Genomic DNA, 12,421 nt, shown 5'->3' on the forward strand with positions numbered 1-12,421 from the left:
ATCAATTACAATTTCTGCACCTAGAGTAATTTATCTTATCCACAAAAATATATAGGGCACAACGGAGAGATAGATGAAAAAGTGAAAAAATGCGAACAGCCACAATACCGTCAGATATAGAATACTGGTGTAAAGAAAATAAAAAATAAAACTTACAATTCTGAGATCTCGTGTTTTTGTGAAAAAAATCTTGTAGTGGACCTCCCTATGCTGGGCCTAGCCGTTACTACTTCTTTTGGTGTGCTGTCTCTGCCTTGCGCCTGCACGTGTCCCATAACATCAGTCGGGCCCAGAGCTCCGCGCTTTGTTGCAAGGTCCACTTGACCACCAATGCATGGACAAGCGCCTGTGGTCAGGGATGCTGCTTATCGTTAATGACAGGCAGGGTGAATGTAGTGGATTCTGGGCCCGAGGTGCAAACTGGGTTGGCCTATCTCCTCTCCCAGCCCAAAACTCATGGCAGGAGTTAATTGAAAGCCTACTACGCTGCAACCTCTACCCCAGCTACTAGCGGCAAACGCTGTAACACTGGCGTGGGGAGATGTCCGCAGGACGTGCTGATGCTCATCAGCTTGGGGGACAGACAGCACACTGCCTCCGAGGTCAGGGATGCCATCCTGGCTGAGATGGCAATGTATTTTTCCCTGCTGCACCTGGGGCCAGGAATTTTTTTCTTGTGTGATAATGGCAGGAACCTGGTAGCAGATCTGGAGCTTGCCAGACACAAACACGGTCCACACATGGCCCACGTTTTCAACTTGTTGGTGCAAAGGTTCTTTGAAACCTACACCATTGTGCCTGATATACTGGTCAAAGTGTGGCCATTTTCGTAAGCGAGAAGTAGCCTCTGCTAGGCAGAAAACATTCAGAGCACACTCCTCTCATCTTCACACCGTTGGCTGGCGGAGGAAGACGAGGGGGATGGAGTGGCATTTGATGTCACTGTCCCACACGAGGCTAGAGGGTGCACTTCAGTGCATCCCATTGCTTCAACACAGATGGTGTGAAGGGGAGTGGAAAATGGAGGAAATGGAGAGTGACCCTTACAGTTGGGGGCAGCAAAATCATGCCAAGTAACACACTGGCACACATGGCTGACTTCATGTTGGGTTGCTTTTCAAGAGACAACATCATGGAGTGCAAACAATACTGGATTGAACAAAAAATTGGATTGAGCTGATATAGCCTGACTGAATTGCTGTGTATCACACTTAGCTTTAGGGGGGAGACCCTTAAAATTTGGATTGAGCTGATATAGCCTGACTGAATTTCCACCTAAGTTTTGGGGTTACACACCGTGAAAAACTGAAAAGAGCGGACATAGCCTGACTGAAATTCTGTCTCTCCCACCTAGGTTTTGGGGTTACACACCCTGGATATCTGGATTGAGCGTACATAGCCTGACCTAATTGCTCTCTATCCTTGTTTTGGGGTTACACAGCCTGAAAAGCTGCTTTGCATGTATATAGCAAGAAGTAACTGCAGTGGATTGCTGCAATTTTTCAAGAAGCAACAAAATTCAAGGGTTTTTTTTCAGCTACATGGACTTGTAAATGCAGTGGATTGCTGCTATTTTTCAGCCCCCCCCCCCAAAAAAAAAAAAAAAAATTCAAGCACGCCCCCTTGCTTTTACAGCAGCCGGTCAGCCACTACCTGCAGTTGTGTTTATGCCCAAGAGTCTGCCCCCTCCTTCCTCCCAACATGCCCAATCTTCCCAACAGAGTCATCCCACCCTTTCCCCCTCCCAGGATCTCTTTTCGGGTCCTTTTACTGTCTCTCCCTCTGTTGAACCACTTACCCTCAATACGGTGTTATACTAAACAATATACTTGATACTCAGGTCGCTGATGTCTACCTATTCTCAATGGAAACTGGTGGCATTCTTCCCAGTCACACAAGGACAGTTAAGGATTGTTTGATGTCATATCTCTCAACCTTTCACCCTCACAAGTTTCTTTCCTAAAGTGTAAGGAAACTTTAATGAAGGACAATCCGAACATCTGGTGTGACCGTCCATTGCCAACTGCAGCACTGAAGTTACTATCTTTGGAAGTGGTACACCTTTTTTCTCTGCGTTTAGCCATGCTCGCTGCTATGCTAGCTGACTACACTTGGTTGGCCGATGGTTCTCTTAATGCATATCGCCAAGGGACATCAGATGTGTTTCTCAGCACTGAGGCTACCTCCTCTGAGCTCCCAAAGGAACTTCAGCAGTTTTGTGTATTACAGCAAAAGAGAAGAGAAAAAAGCCTTGAAAGTATATCAAGTGAATGGTGTGCATTTCCTCAAAAGGGGCGGAGAAGTAATGGCTGCAGTTGTACTACATACAGTGTTGGCCAAAAGTATTGGCACCTCTTCAATTCTGTCAGATAATACTCATTGTCTTCCAGAAAAGAGAATAATAATAAAAAAAAAAAAAAAGTCAAAATATTGATCATTTTACACAAAACTCCAAAATTGGGCCGGACAAAAGTATTGGCGCCCTCAGCCTAATACTTGGTAGCACAACCTTTAGACACAATAACTGCGCACAACCGCTTCCGCTAACCAGCAATGAGTTTCTTACTAGGCTCTGCTGGAATTTTAGAACATTCTTCTTTGGCAAACTGCTCCAGGTTTCTGAGATTTGAAGGGGGCCTTCTCCAAACTGCCATTTTGAGATCTCTCCACAGGTGTTCTATGGGATTCAGGGCTGGACTCATTGCTGGCCACTTTACAAGTCTCCAGGGCTTTCTCTCACCACCATTTTCTAGTGCTGACCTGAAGTGCGTTTTGGGTCATTGTCCTGCTGGAAGAGCCCTGACCTCTGAGGGAGACCCAGCTTTCTCACACTAGGCCCTACATTATGCTGCAAAATTTGTTGGTAGTCTTCAGTCTTCATAATGCCATGCACACGGTCAAGCAGTTCAGTGCCAGAGGCAGCAAAGCAACCCCAAACCATCAGGGACCCTCCGCCATGTCTGACTGTAGGGGGCGTCTTCTTCTCTTTGAAGGCCTCTTTTTTTCCTGTAAACTCTATGTTGATGCCTTTTCCTACTTTTATCTCCTCTGACCAGAGAACATTCTTCCAAAACGTTTTTGACTTTCTCAAGTAAGTTTTGGAAAACTCCAGCCTGGCTTTTTTCTGTCTCTGGGTAAGAAGTGGGGTCTTCCTGGGTCTCCTACCATACAATCCCTTCTCATTCAGACGCTGACACTGGATAGTACGGGGTGACACTGTTGTACCCACGGACTGCAGGGCAGTTTGAACTTGTTTGGATGTTAGTCGAGGTTCTTTATCCATCATCCGCACAATCTTGGGTTGAAATCTCTCGTCAATTTTTCTTTTCCGGCCACATCTAGGGAGGTTAGCCACAGTGCCATGGGCTTTACACTTCTAGATGACACTGCGCACGGTAGACACAGGAACATTCAGGTCTTTGGAGATGGACTTGTAGCCTTGAGATTGCTTATGCTTTCTCACAATTTTGCTGCTCAAGTCCTCAGACAGTTCTTTGGTCTTCTTTCTTTTCTCCATGCTCAATATGGTCACACAAGGACACAGGACAGAGGTTGAGTCAACTTTAATCCATTTCAACTTGCTGCAAGTGTGATTTAGTTATTGCCACCACCTGTTAGGTGCCTCAGGTAAGTAGCAGGTGCTGTTAATTACACAAATTAGAGAAGCATCACATGATTTTTCAAACAGTGCCAATACTTTTGTCCACCCCCTTTTTTTATGTTTGGTGTGGAATTATATCCAATTTGGCTTTTTAACAATTCTTTTTGTGGTTTTCCACTGAAGACAAATGAAATGAAGATAATACCAAAGAATTTGTGATTGCAATAATTTTCTGGAAGAATATTAGTATTATCTGACAGAATTGCAGGGGTGTCAATACTTTTGGCCAACACTGTATATATAGCAGTTTTCAGTGTTCTAGTACCAGTGTCCGGTGCTTGTACTGCTTGAGTTATTGGTTGAAATAATGTCACAGAAATAAATGAAAAATACAAGGGGTAGACCATTAAAAATTGGATTGAGCTGACATAGCCTGACTGCATTTCTGGGTCTCCCACCTAGGGTTTGGGGTTACAAACCCTGGATATTTGGATTGACCGGACATAGCCTGACTGAATTTCTGTATCTCCCACCTAGGTTTTGGGGTTACACATCCTGGATATCTGGATTGACTGGACATAACCTGACTGAATTTCGGTGTCTCCCACCTAGGTTTTGGGGTACACACCCTGGATATCTGGATTGAGCATACATAGCTTAACCTAATTGCTCTGTATCCTAGTTTTGGGGTTACACAGCCTGAAAAGCTGCTTTGCATGTATATAGCAAGAAGTAACTGCAGTGGATTGCTGCAATTTTTCACAAAACAACAAAATTCAAGGTTTTTTTCAGCTATATGAACTTGTAAATGCAGTGGATTGCTGCTTTTTTCAGGCCCTCCCAAAATTCAAGGTTTTTTTCAGCTCTATATGAACTAGTCACTGCTATGGATTGCTGCTATGTTTCAGGCCCCCCAAAATTCAAGGCTTTTTCCAGCTATATGAACTTGTAATTGCTGTGTATTCCTGCTATTCTGTGTGCGGACAGCCAAAAATGAGCGCTGTTTCTCCGCTATGTATGAACTTGTATCTGTTGTGTATCCCTGTTTTCCACCGTCCAGGGAAAGTTGGACTGATGTCCCTGCAGTGTATAGCTCTGAGAAGAGCTGCTGGTTTTCTTCTTTAGTCCTCGCCTGCCTATCTGAAGCTAATCGCTATCTAGCCCTCAGCAGATATGTTTCTCTCCCTATGTCCGACGGCAAAAATGGCGAATAGGGCGGTGGCCGTTCTTATGAATGGGAGGTCACGTTTTTGGCAGCCAATGGGTTTTTTCAATTTTTTCCACTGTCTCCGTTGTCGTAGTTCCAGTCCCACCTCCTCTGCGCAGTTATTGGTGCAAAAAATGCGCCAGGGAAGGTGGGAGGGGACACAAATTTTTACTGTGTATGCGGCCTGGTATTCGATTGTGAACGAATACATCGAACGACATGATATTCGATCGAATACCTATTCGATCGAACAGCGTTCACTCATCTCTACTAGGAATGCACATGCTCAATGCCCTCACTAAGCATGGCTGAACAGGACTCATGCACAGACTCAGTGTGTATTGCCAGTACTTGGGATGTATCTTCCAAATACAGGCATGTGCAAAGATCTTTCAAAGCGTGGCTGCGGGATGGGAATGCTAGTGCTCCTAGGAAGAGTGAAAACCACCAGTGTTACAACCAAGGTAAGTATATTTCAGAAAATTAAAATTAATGTAGAGCAAAAAGGGGGCAATGTTGACTGCAGATTTTTTATTTTTTAATAAAAATATGCTAAATCTGTTCTCAAATTCATGCCACGAGGGTATCTTTGTATTCAAAGTATGGATCCAATATGCCTCTCTTTTGAACAATTTATGTTGCCAATTACCACCGCATTGAGGCTTATGAACATACTCTATGGCATGAAAGTGAAAACAGCATACACTGCCATGGTGTTCTTCAAAGAAATGTCTTGAGGCTCCTGATCTACGGAGAATGTCCCTGTTGGTACAACCTCGTAAATGTTCCGCTATTCTTGTTTTAAGAGGTCTGGATGTACATCCAACATATTTAAGGTTGCAGATACTGCATATAATTAGATATAGGACGTGATCTGAATCACAGTTAAGGAAGGATTTGATGTGATATATGTGTGTATCTGACGTTCCCATGAACATTGATATTTACACATATTACATCTTCCATTTCCACATCTGAAGAACCCTTTTGTGTGAGGATGTATACGTTTGAGTTGTTGAGATGTGTAATGGGGACAGTATGTTTCCCAAGGTCTTGCCTCTTTTTGCTACGAACTGGCAACCTTTGTCCAGTATTTGGTTTTGTAGTGTCATCTTGCCATAGTATTGGTAGATTTTGTTTGATAATCCTAACAATGCTGTTGTAATCTGTACTGTACGGTGTAGAAAAATAAAACAGTATCATCACTGTCAGATGTGTTTTTTTTTTAAAATCTGCCAACAGATCAGCCCGTTTTTTTTGCTGTGCTATTTTTCTGGCTCTATTCAAATTCCATCTTGGATATCCTCTGGCAGTTAATCTTTTGACTATGGCGTTAGCCTCTGCATGATAATCTTTGTTCTCTGAGCATATTCTTTTGGCTCTAATCAACTCCCCTACCGGGATGGCTTTAATTGTATGATGGGGATGATGGCTACTGGCATGTAACGTGGTGTTGCCCGCTTGTGGCTTGCGATATAGCTTGGTTATAACCCTGTTAGTATGGATGTCAGTGATAAGCCTGACATCCAAAAAATCTGCACTAATGGCACTGCACTGAGAAGAAAATTTTTAATTGTAGACATTAATGTTGATGTGGTCGGTGAAGGCGGAAGTTGACATCTCCTCCCCCGACCACACCAACAGCACGTCATCATTGTATCTACCATAGTACACAATGTTGTGCAAAAATGGATTGTGAGGTGTGAAAATAGCCAACTCCTCCCAGTAGGCCATCGTCAGATTGGCAAGCGAGGGGGAAAATTGCACCCCCATGGGCACACCGCACAGTTGGAGATAAAAATCTCCGTCAAACAAAAAAAAATTATGCAGTAGCAGATATTCTACCACCTCTATGATGTATTCGTTAAACTCCTCTGTGTAGTTAGAATGCACGTATAGATGGTGTGACAGTGCTTCAAGAGCAATACGATGGGGAATACAAGAATAGAGGGATACCACATCACACGTGAGCCATTTGTAACGTGGTAGCCATTTGAAATTTTGGAAGATATCAAGAAGATTTTTTGTATCTTTAACGAAACCGGGGACTCTCATTACTAGAGGCGGGAGAATGGTATCTATCCAGGCACAGATAGGTTCGTTCAATGACCCTATACCTGAGATAATGGGTCTTAACGGGGGGGGGGGGGGGGGGGGAGGAGATGTTTTTGTGGATTTTTGGTAGTCCATGGAATATGGCTGTAGTGGGATGATATACGTGTAAATATTCAACTTCTTTTTCCGTAAGAAAACCCTGGTTAACTCCTGATCTTAATATTTCATAAAGTGTAAGTGAGAAAGTGTATGTGGGGTCATTTTCAAGTTTTTTATATGTAGTGGCGTCAGGTTGTGATTAAATGTACTGCGTGATGTATGCAGTCTAGTAAGATCTTTTTCCACTTGACTTTGGAAGTGGTCAAAGACCGCTGGTCTAGCAGAGATTGGATAATATCCAGGATTTTTCGTGTTGACTTTTACCCTCTCAATAGTTCTATTTTGTGTGGAGGAAGCCTCTTAACGTGTAGGCAATGCGATAGTACCATCCTGCACTCTCGACTTCCTGCTTATTTTTACGTGGAGCATGTCTCCCATGAAATAAAAGCTACGTTTTATTTTTAAACCATATCGAATGCCTGGGCGCTGGATTTGTTCATATTTTTTCTACACAATGTAGAAATCGTTATCCAAATAATACAAAAACACTGGCAAAATAAGGCGAGGCTAACAAAAGAATGTAGAAAAAATATATAAAAATGTTATTAAAGTGATTAAAAACACAGAATCACATACCAAGAGGAGGGAGGAAAAACACATCCAAAAGACCATGCATGTGGAGAAAATGGCGTTCAAAACAATCAATAGTTAAAAGGGTTTAGAAGTCCAAGTAGGAAAGTGCAATATACACAAGTGATATACATGGTCATCACTTTAATATAATTTTGATATATTGTTTCTATATTCTATATTTTGGTAGTATCGCCATATTTTGGAAATGTTTTTGTCTTATCCCAATAGAACCCACATTTAGGACCTAACATTAAGGTCCTTATTTTGTACCACTAAGTTCAGGCCTCTGACTACATTACTAGTTGTCCTGTCCTGATATAGATCGTCTTATCTGGACGTCTCTTCTAAGAATCCAAAGTGAAATAAGTCTCAGAGCCCAAACCACAGGAACACAATCCATGGCTGCTTAACTATGGCCACTTATGTGGAATAATACTGTAGGATGCCATAAATCTTACTGTATTACACCCTATACACACAATAGAACCCAAACCACATCTGCTGGATTTCCCAGCCTGAACTCACCGCGGATCTGCTGTCCCATACAGTATGTAGTAGGGTCTGTGGAGTCACAAGGAAGCAGGGACTCCTAGCGTCATAGATCACTAAGATACGGGGAGTCCTGGTGTGTGGACAGAGTTCAGGCTGGGAAATGTGACTGATGTACAGACCAGATCTTCTAGTCCGGATTCCATAGTGTGATTGGGGTCTAAGGTGAGGTTTACACAGTGACATATGAATCTCCATCAGATTCCTTACTGGCCAGGCGGGATTTTCCACCTCCCATTTATTTCCATAGAGCTCTGAGGTGGAATCTGCCTGAAGATCGAGCAGGAGGATTATTTTTCCGGCCCCTGAAATAATCTGCTATATAATTCTGGTAAATTCTTTCCCTTCACGAGGACTGACAGCCGGTGAGGAAGAAATTTGCCTCGTTCACATCGATGTCAAGTCCATATTCCTGCTGTCCGTTCTATTCTATACTACAATTATTACCCCCTATAGCGGTATCACATTTATATTCAGGTATTATTAGTATTTTACCTGAATCGGGGAACAACAAATAGTCTAAACAATGTCTGAATAGAATCAGTGACCCTTCTGTGCTTTATATAGTGGTGACTCCTCACCTGGGCGGGTCCCTGTAGGAATGTCCTCCTCACACTCCTCATCACCACTCACATAGGGCTCTTCCTTTATTCTCATAGATATAGCATTCATGTCGCTCACATCTTTATCCTGATGGAAAATCAGCGAAACAAATAATGTAAAAGTCACCGGACAAATGGGGAAGTCACAGAGAATGTTCTAGATCATTAATCCGCATGAAGATGAAAGATGTCCTGACAGTAGCTGCAGGTCTGTGAGAAGCCGGATAAACATATTAGATGGCGGCTCAATGACACCGCCCATGTATATAACCATATAATACTGCTGGATACAACAAGACTGACCACAAGGACTTCACAGCCCGTCTACACATCATAGGGAATATCTCCATCTACCTGATCATCATCCTGTGGAAGAAGAGGACTGGGACATCTCTCCGGTGTTGTCCTCTTACTGGATCTACCTGTAGGAAACACAGACAGGGACTGAATTCATTCTGTACATACAAATAATGGAAGTCCATGTGTATATAGTCATGTCTATTACCTGCTGATGTGAGGGGCTGCTGGTCCTCCATCATCACCTCCTTGTACAGATCCTTGTGTCCTTCTAAATACTCCCACTCCTCCATGGAGAAATAGACAGCGACATCCTGACACCTTATAGGAACCTGACAACACAATGATACAGTCATCACCCCGACCCCTCCAGTTACTGTATAATGTCCCAGCATTCCCAGCAGTGTCACCTCTCCAGTCAGCAGCTCCAGCATCTTGTGGGTGAGTTCTAGGATCTTCTGTCCATTGATCTCCTCCTGTATCAGGGGGTGAGGTGGAGGCCCCAGGATTGGGCTCAGGGTTCCTCTATATCCATCATACACAGGAGCCTGACAGCGCCCACTAGAGGTCTTCTTCACTACTGTGTAATCCTGGTTATGGGGAGACACATTAATAAATCTCACTACATACATGTCCAGAGTCCATCACCTCTCCAGTCATATCATCTGTTATTACTATAGATAAGAATGATGTCATGATGACATCATCAGAATCTCTCACCTCTCCAGTAAGCTGGTAGATGATCTCTAGGGTGAGATTTAATAGACTTTCCGCCATCTTGTTCCTGTCTCTTTCCATCCTTGATGGATCAATCCGGAATATTCTCTTATATAGAAGATACTGAGAGGATTCTATATTGTAGGAACCTGAATGGAGAGAAGATGAGACAATGTAATCACTACACGGAATCCCATGGAATAAATAGGATTAGTAGGGAGTATAAGGGGGGCTTCCGGATCAGGCTCTAGTATGTGAAGATACCTGGCACATTCCTCCTCTGCACAGTATCAGACTCTTCTCCTCCACTAACCTGTGATGTAGAACGAGCGCCCTACCCCGGGGAGACAGACCTAGGCTGGTACAGGACATATATAGGGAGCGATGACAAGATGGCGCCGACGTCCTCTGCAGCTTCTTTCACTACTAGTGATGGTTAGTTCACCAACGGAAGAGCTACCAGAGGAAGAGATGTTAGTGCCTTCAAGAAGGGGCAAGTCATTGGATTGCATCACGCCAACAAATCGACCAAGGAGATAGCCAAAGTAACTGGTATCGGACAGAGAACTGTTCAGCGTATCATACGAGCATGGCGAGATGGTGGAGAACCCCCCTCCAACCGTGGAAAGTGTGGATGTGTAAGACTATACTCGAAACTTGAGGTCGTAGGTCCCTAAAGCGACTGGTAATAATAATAATAATAAATTTTATTTCTATAGCGCCAACATATTCCGCAGCGCTGTACAATTTGTAGGGTTCAAATACAGACAGAAAGATACATTACAAAGAAAGTCATTTCACACAATGGGACTGAGGGCCCTGCTCGCAAGATCTTACAATCTATAAGGTAGAGGGGGTGACACGAGGTAGCAGGGGCGGCATTGCTTATGCAGAGGTCAGACACTTTTGTAATAGAGGTGACTGTCATTACACAAACATAAAACTTTATGAGCCGTCACCAGTCGTGTCCTGTAACATGTAGATGGAGCTTGGACCTATAAAGTTATCCTGAGATGACATCATATCATGTGGGGTAATGTGGGAGCGAAGACAGAGGAGGGGTAAGGGTTTACGTTAGACATTGTGATAGGTCTGTCTGATAAGATGCGTCTTTAGTTTGTGTTTGAAGCTGTAGAAATTGGGAGTTAATCTGATTGTCCGGGGTAGAGCATTCCAGAGAAGTGGTGCAGCTCGGGAGAAGTCTTGTATACGAGTGTGGGAGGTTCTGATAATAGAGGATGTAAGTGTTAGGTCATTGAGTGAGCGGAGAATACGGGTTAGGCGGTAGACAGAGATGAGGGAGTTAATGTAGGGAGGTGCGGCATTATGGAGAGCCTTGTGGATGAGAGTAATAACTTTATATTTTATTCTATAATGAATAGGCAGCCAATGTAGCGACTGGCACAGACCAGAGGCATCGCTGTAGCGTCTAGCCTGATAGATGAGCCTGGTCGCTGTATTCAGAATAGATTGTAGAGGGGAGAGTTTAGTGAGAGGAAGACGGATTAGTAAGGAGTTACAGTAGTCAAGGCGAGAATGAATCAAAGAGACAATAAGTGTCTTTAGTGTATCTCTGGTAAGGAAAGGGCGTATTCTGGAGATGTTTTTGAGGTGGAGGTGGCATGAACGTGCGAGTGATTCAACATGAGGGGTGAAGGAAAGGTCTGCATCAAACATGACCCCGAGGCAGCGGGCCTACTGCCTAGGAGTTATAGTAAGGCCTGAGACTACAATGGATATATCAGGGACAGATCTATTAGATGGTGGAAACAGTAGTAGCTCAGTCTTGGAGAGATTTAGTTTCAGATAGAGCGAGGACATGATATTAGAGACAGCAGAGAGACAGTTGCTGGTGTTCTGTATGAGTGCAGGGGTGATGTCACGGGAAGATGTGTATAATTGGGTGTATAAGTGGTTTGTCCAATGGGGGCTGTGTAGAGAGAAAAGAGGAGGGGGCCTAGGACCGAGCCCTGAGGAACCCCAACAGCAAGAGAAAGAGGGGAGGAAACAGAGCCCGCAAATGATACACTGAAAGTGCGGTCTGAGAGATAAGAGGAGAACCAGGAGAGCGCAGTGTCATTGAGGCCAACTGAGTGGAGCATAGTGAGGAGGAGATGATGGTCAACAGTGTCAAAAGCTGCAGAGAGGTCCAGAAGAATAAGAAGAGAGAAGTCGCCATTGGATTTAGCCATTAGGAGATCATTGGAGACTTTTGTGAGAGCCGTTTCAGTAGAGTGCAGAGCGCGGAAGCCAGATTGGTGAAGAATAACCACCGGAAAACCACCTTTGAGCTCAAACAGATGTTCAACTCGACGGAGCAACACATTTCGGAGCGAACAATGCAACGAGAACTCAAAGGAATGGGTCTCAACATTTCGCCACATGAAAGCCATGGGTGACAGAGACCAACAGACGTCGGCACCTGTCATTTGCAAGAGACCACAAGGACTGGACGCTAGAGCAGTGGAAAAAGGTCATGTGGTCAGATGAATCACGTTTCACATTGTTCCAGAGTGATGGTCGTGTCCGGGTGCGACGAGAAGCACACGAAACACTGGAATGTGCTGGAAAGGAACCTGCGCTGTCACTCACCACCCCCAACGAATCTGCGTAACCTGGGCTTCCTGATACTTGAGAATTGGATCAAAATCCCTGAGTCTA

General features: G+C 44.0%; 1 protein-coding gene and 2 pseudogenes across 1 annotated transcript; 1 reads left to right on the forward strand and 2 right to left on the reverse strand.

Annotated features, from left to right (window-relative positions):
- Positions 1-8,804, reverse strand: part of LOC142189611 (uncharacterized) — a 282,275-nt pseudogene extending 273,471 nt beyond the window's left edge.
- Positions 1,805-7,871, forward strand: LOC142196963 (piRNA biogenesis protein EXD1-like; annotated as a pseudogene).
- A 72-nt stretch (positions 8,805-8,876) lies between the features above and the next one.
- Positions 8,877-9,906, reverse strand: LOC142190686 (gastrula zinc finger protein XlCGF66.1-like). Its single transcript, XM_075262309.1, has 4 exons — positions 9,764-9,906; positions 9,454-9,633; positions 9,252-9,375; positions 8,877-9,168 (listed from the first exon to the last, which is right to left on the reverse strand). Exons 1-4 carry the CDS (start codon positions 9,839-9,841, stop codon positions 9,071-9,073), a joined length of 480 nt encoding a protein of 159 aa, XP_075118410.1. The 5' UTR covers positions 9,842-9,906; the 3' UTR covers positions 8,877-9,070.
- Positions 9,907-12,421: the final 2,515 nt, after the last annotated feature.

This window comes from Leptodactylus fuscus, chromosome 1, assembly GCF_031893055.1.
Source record: "Leptodactylus fuscus isolate aLepFus1 chromosome 1, aLepFus1.hap2, whole genome shotgun sequence".
Classification (NCBI taxonomy): Eukaryota; Metazoa; Chordata; class Amphibia; order Anura; family Leptodactylidae; genus Leptodactylus; species Leptodactylus fuscus.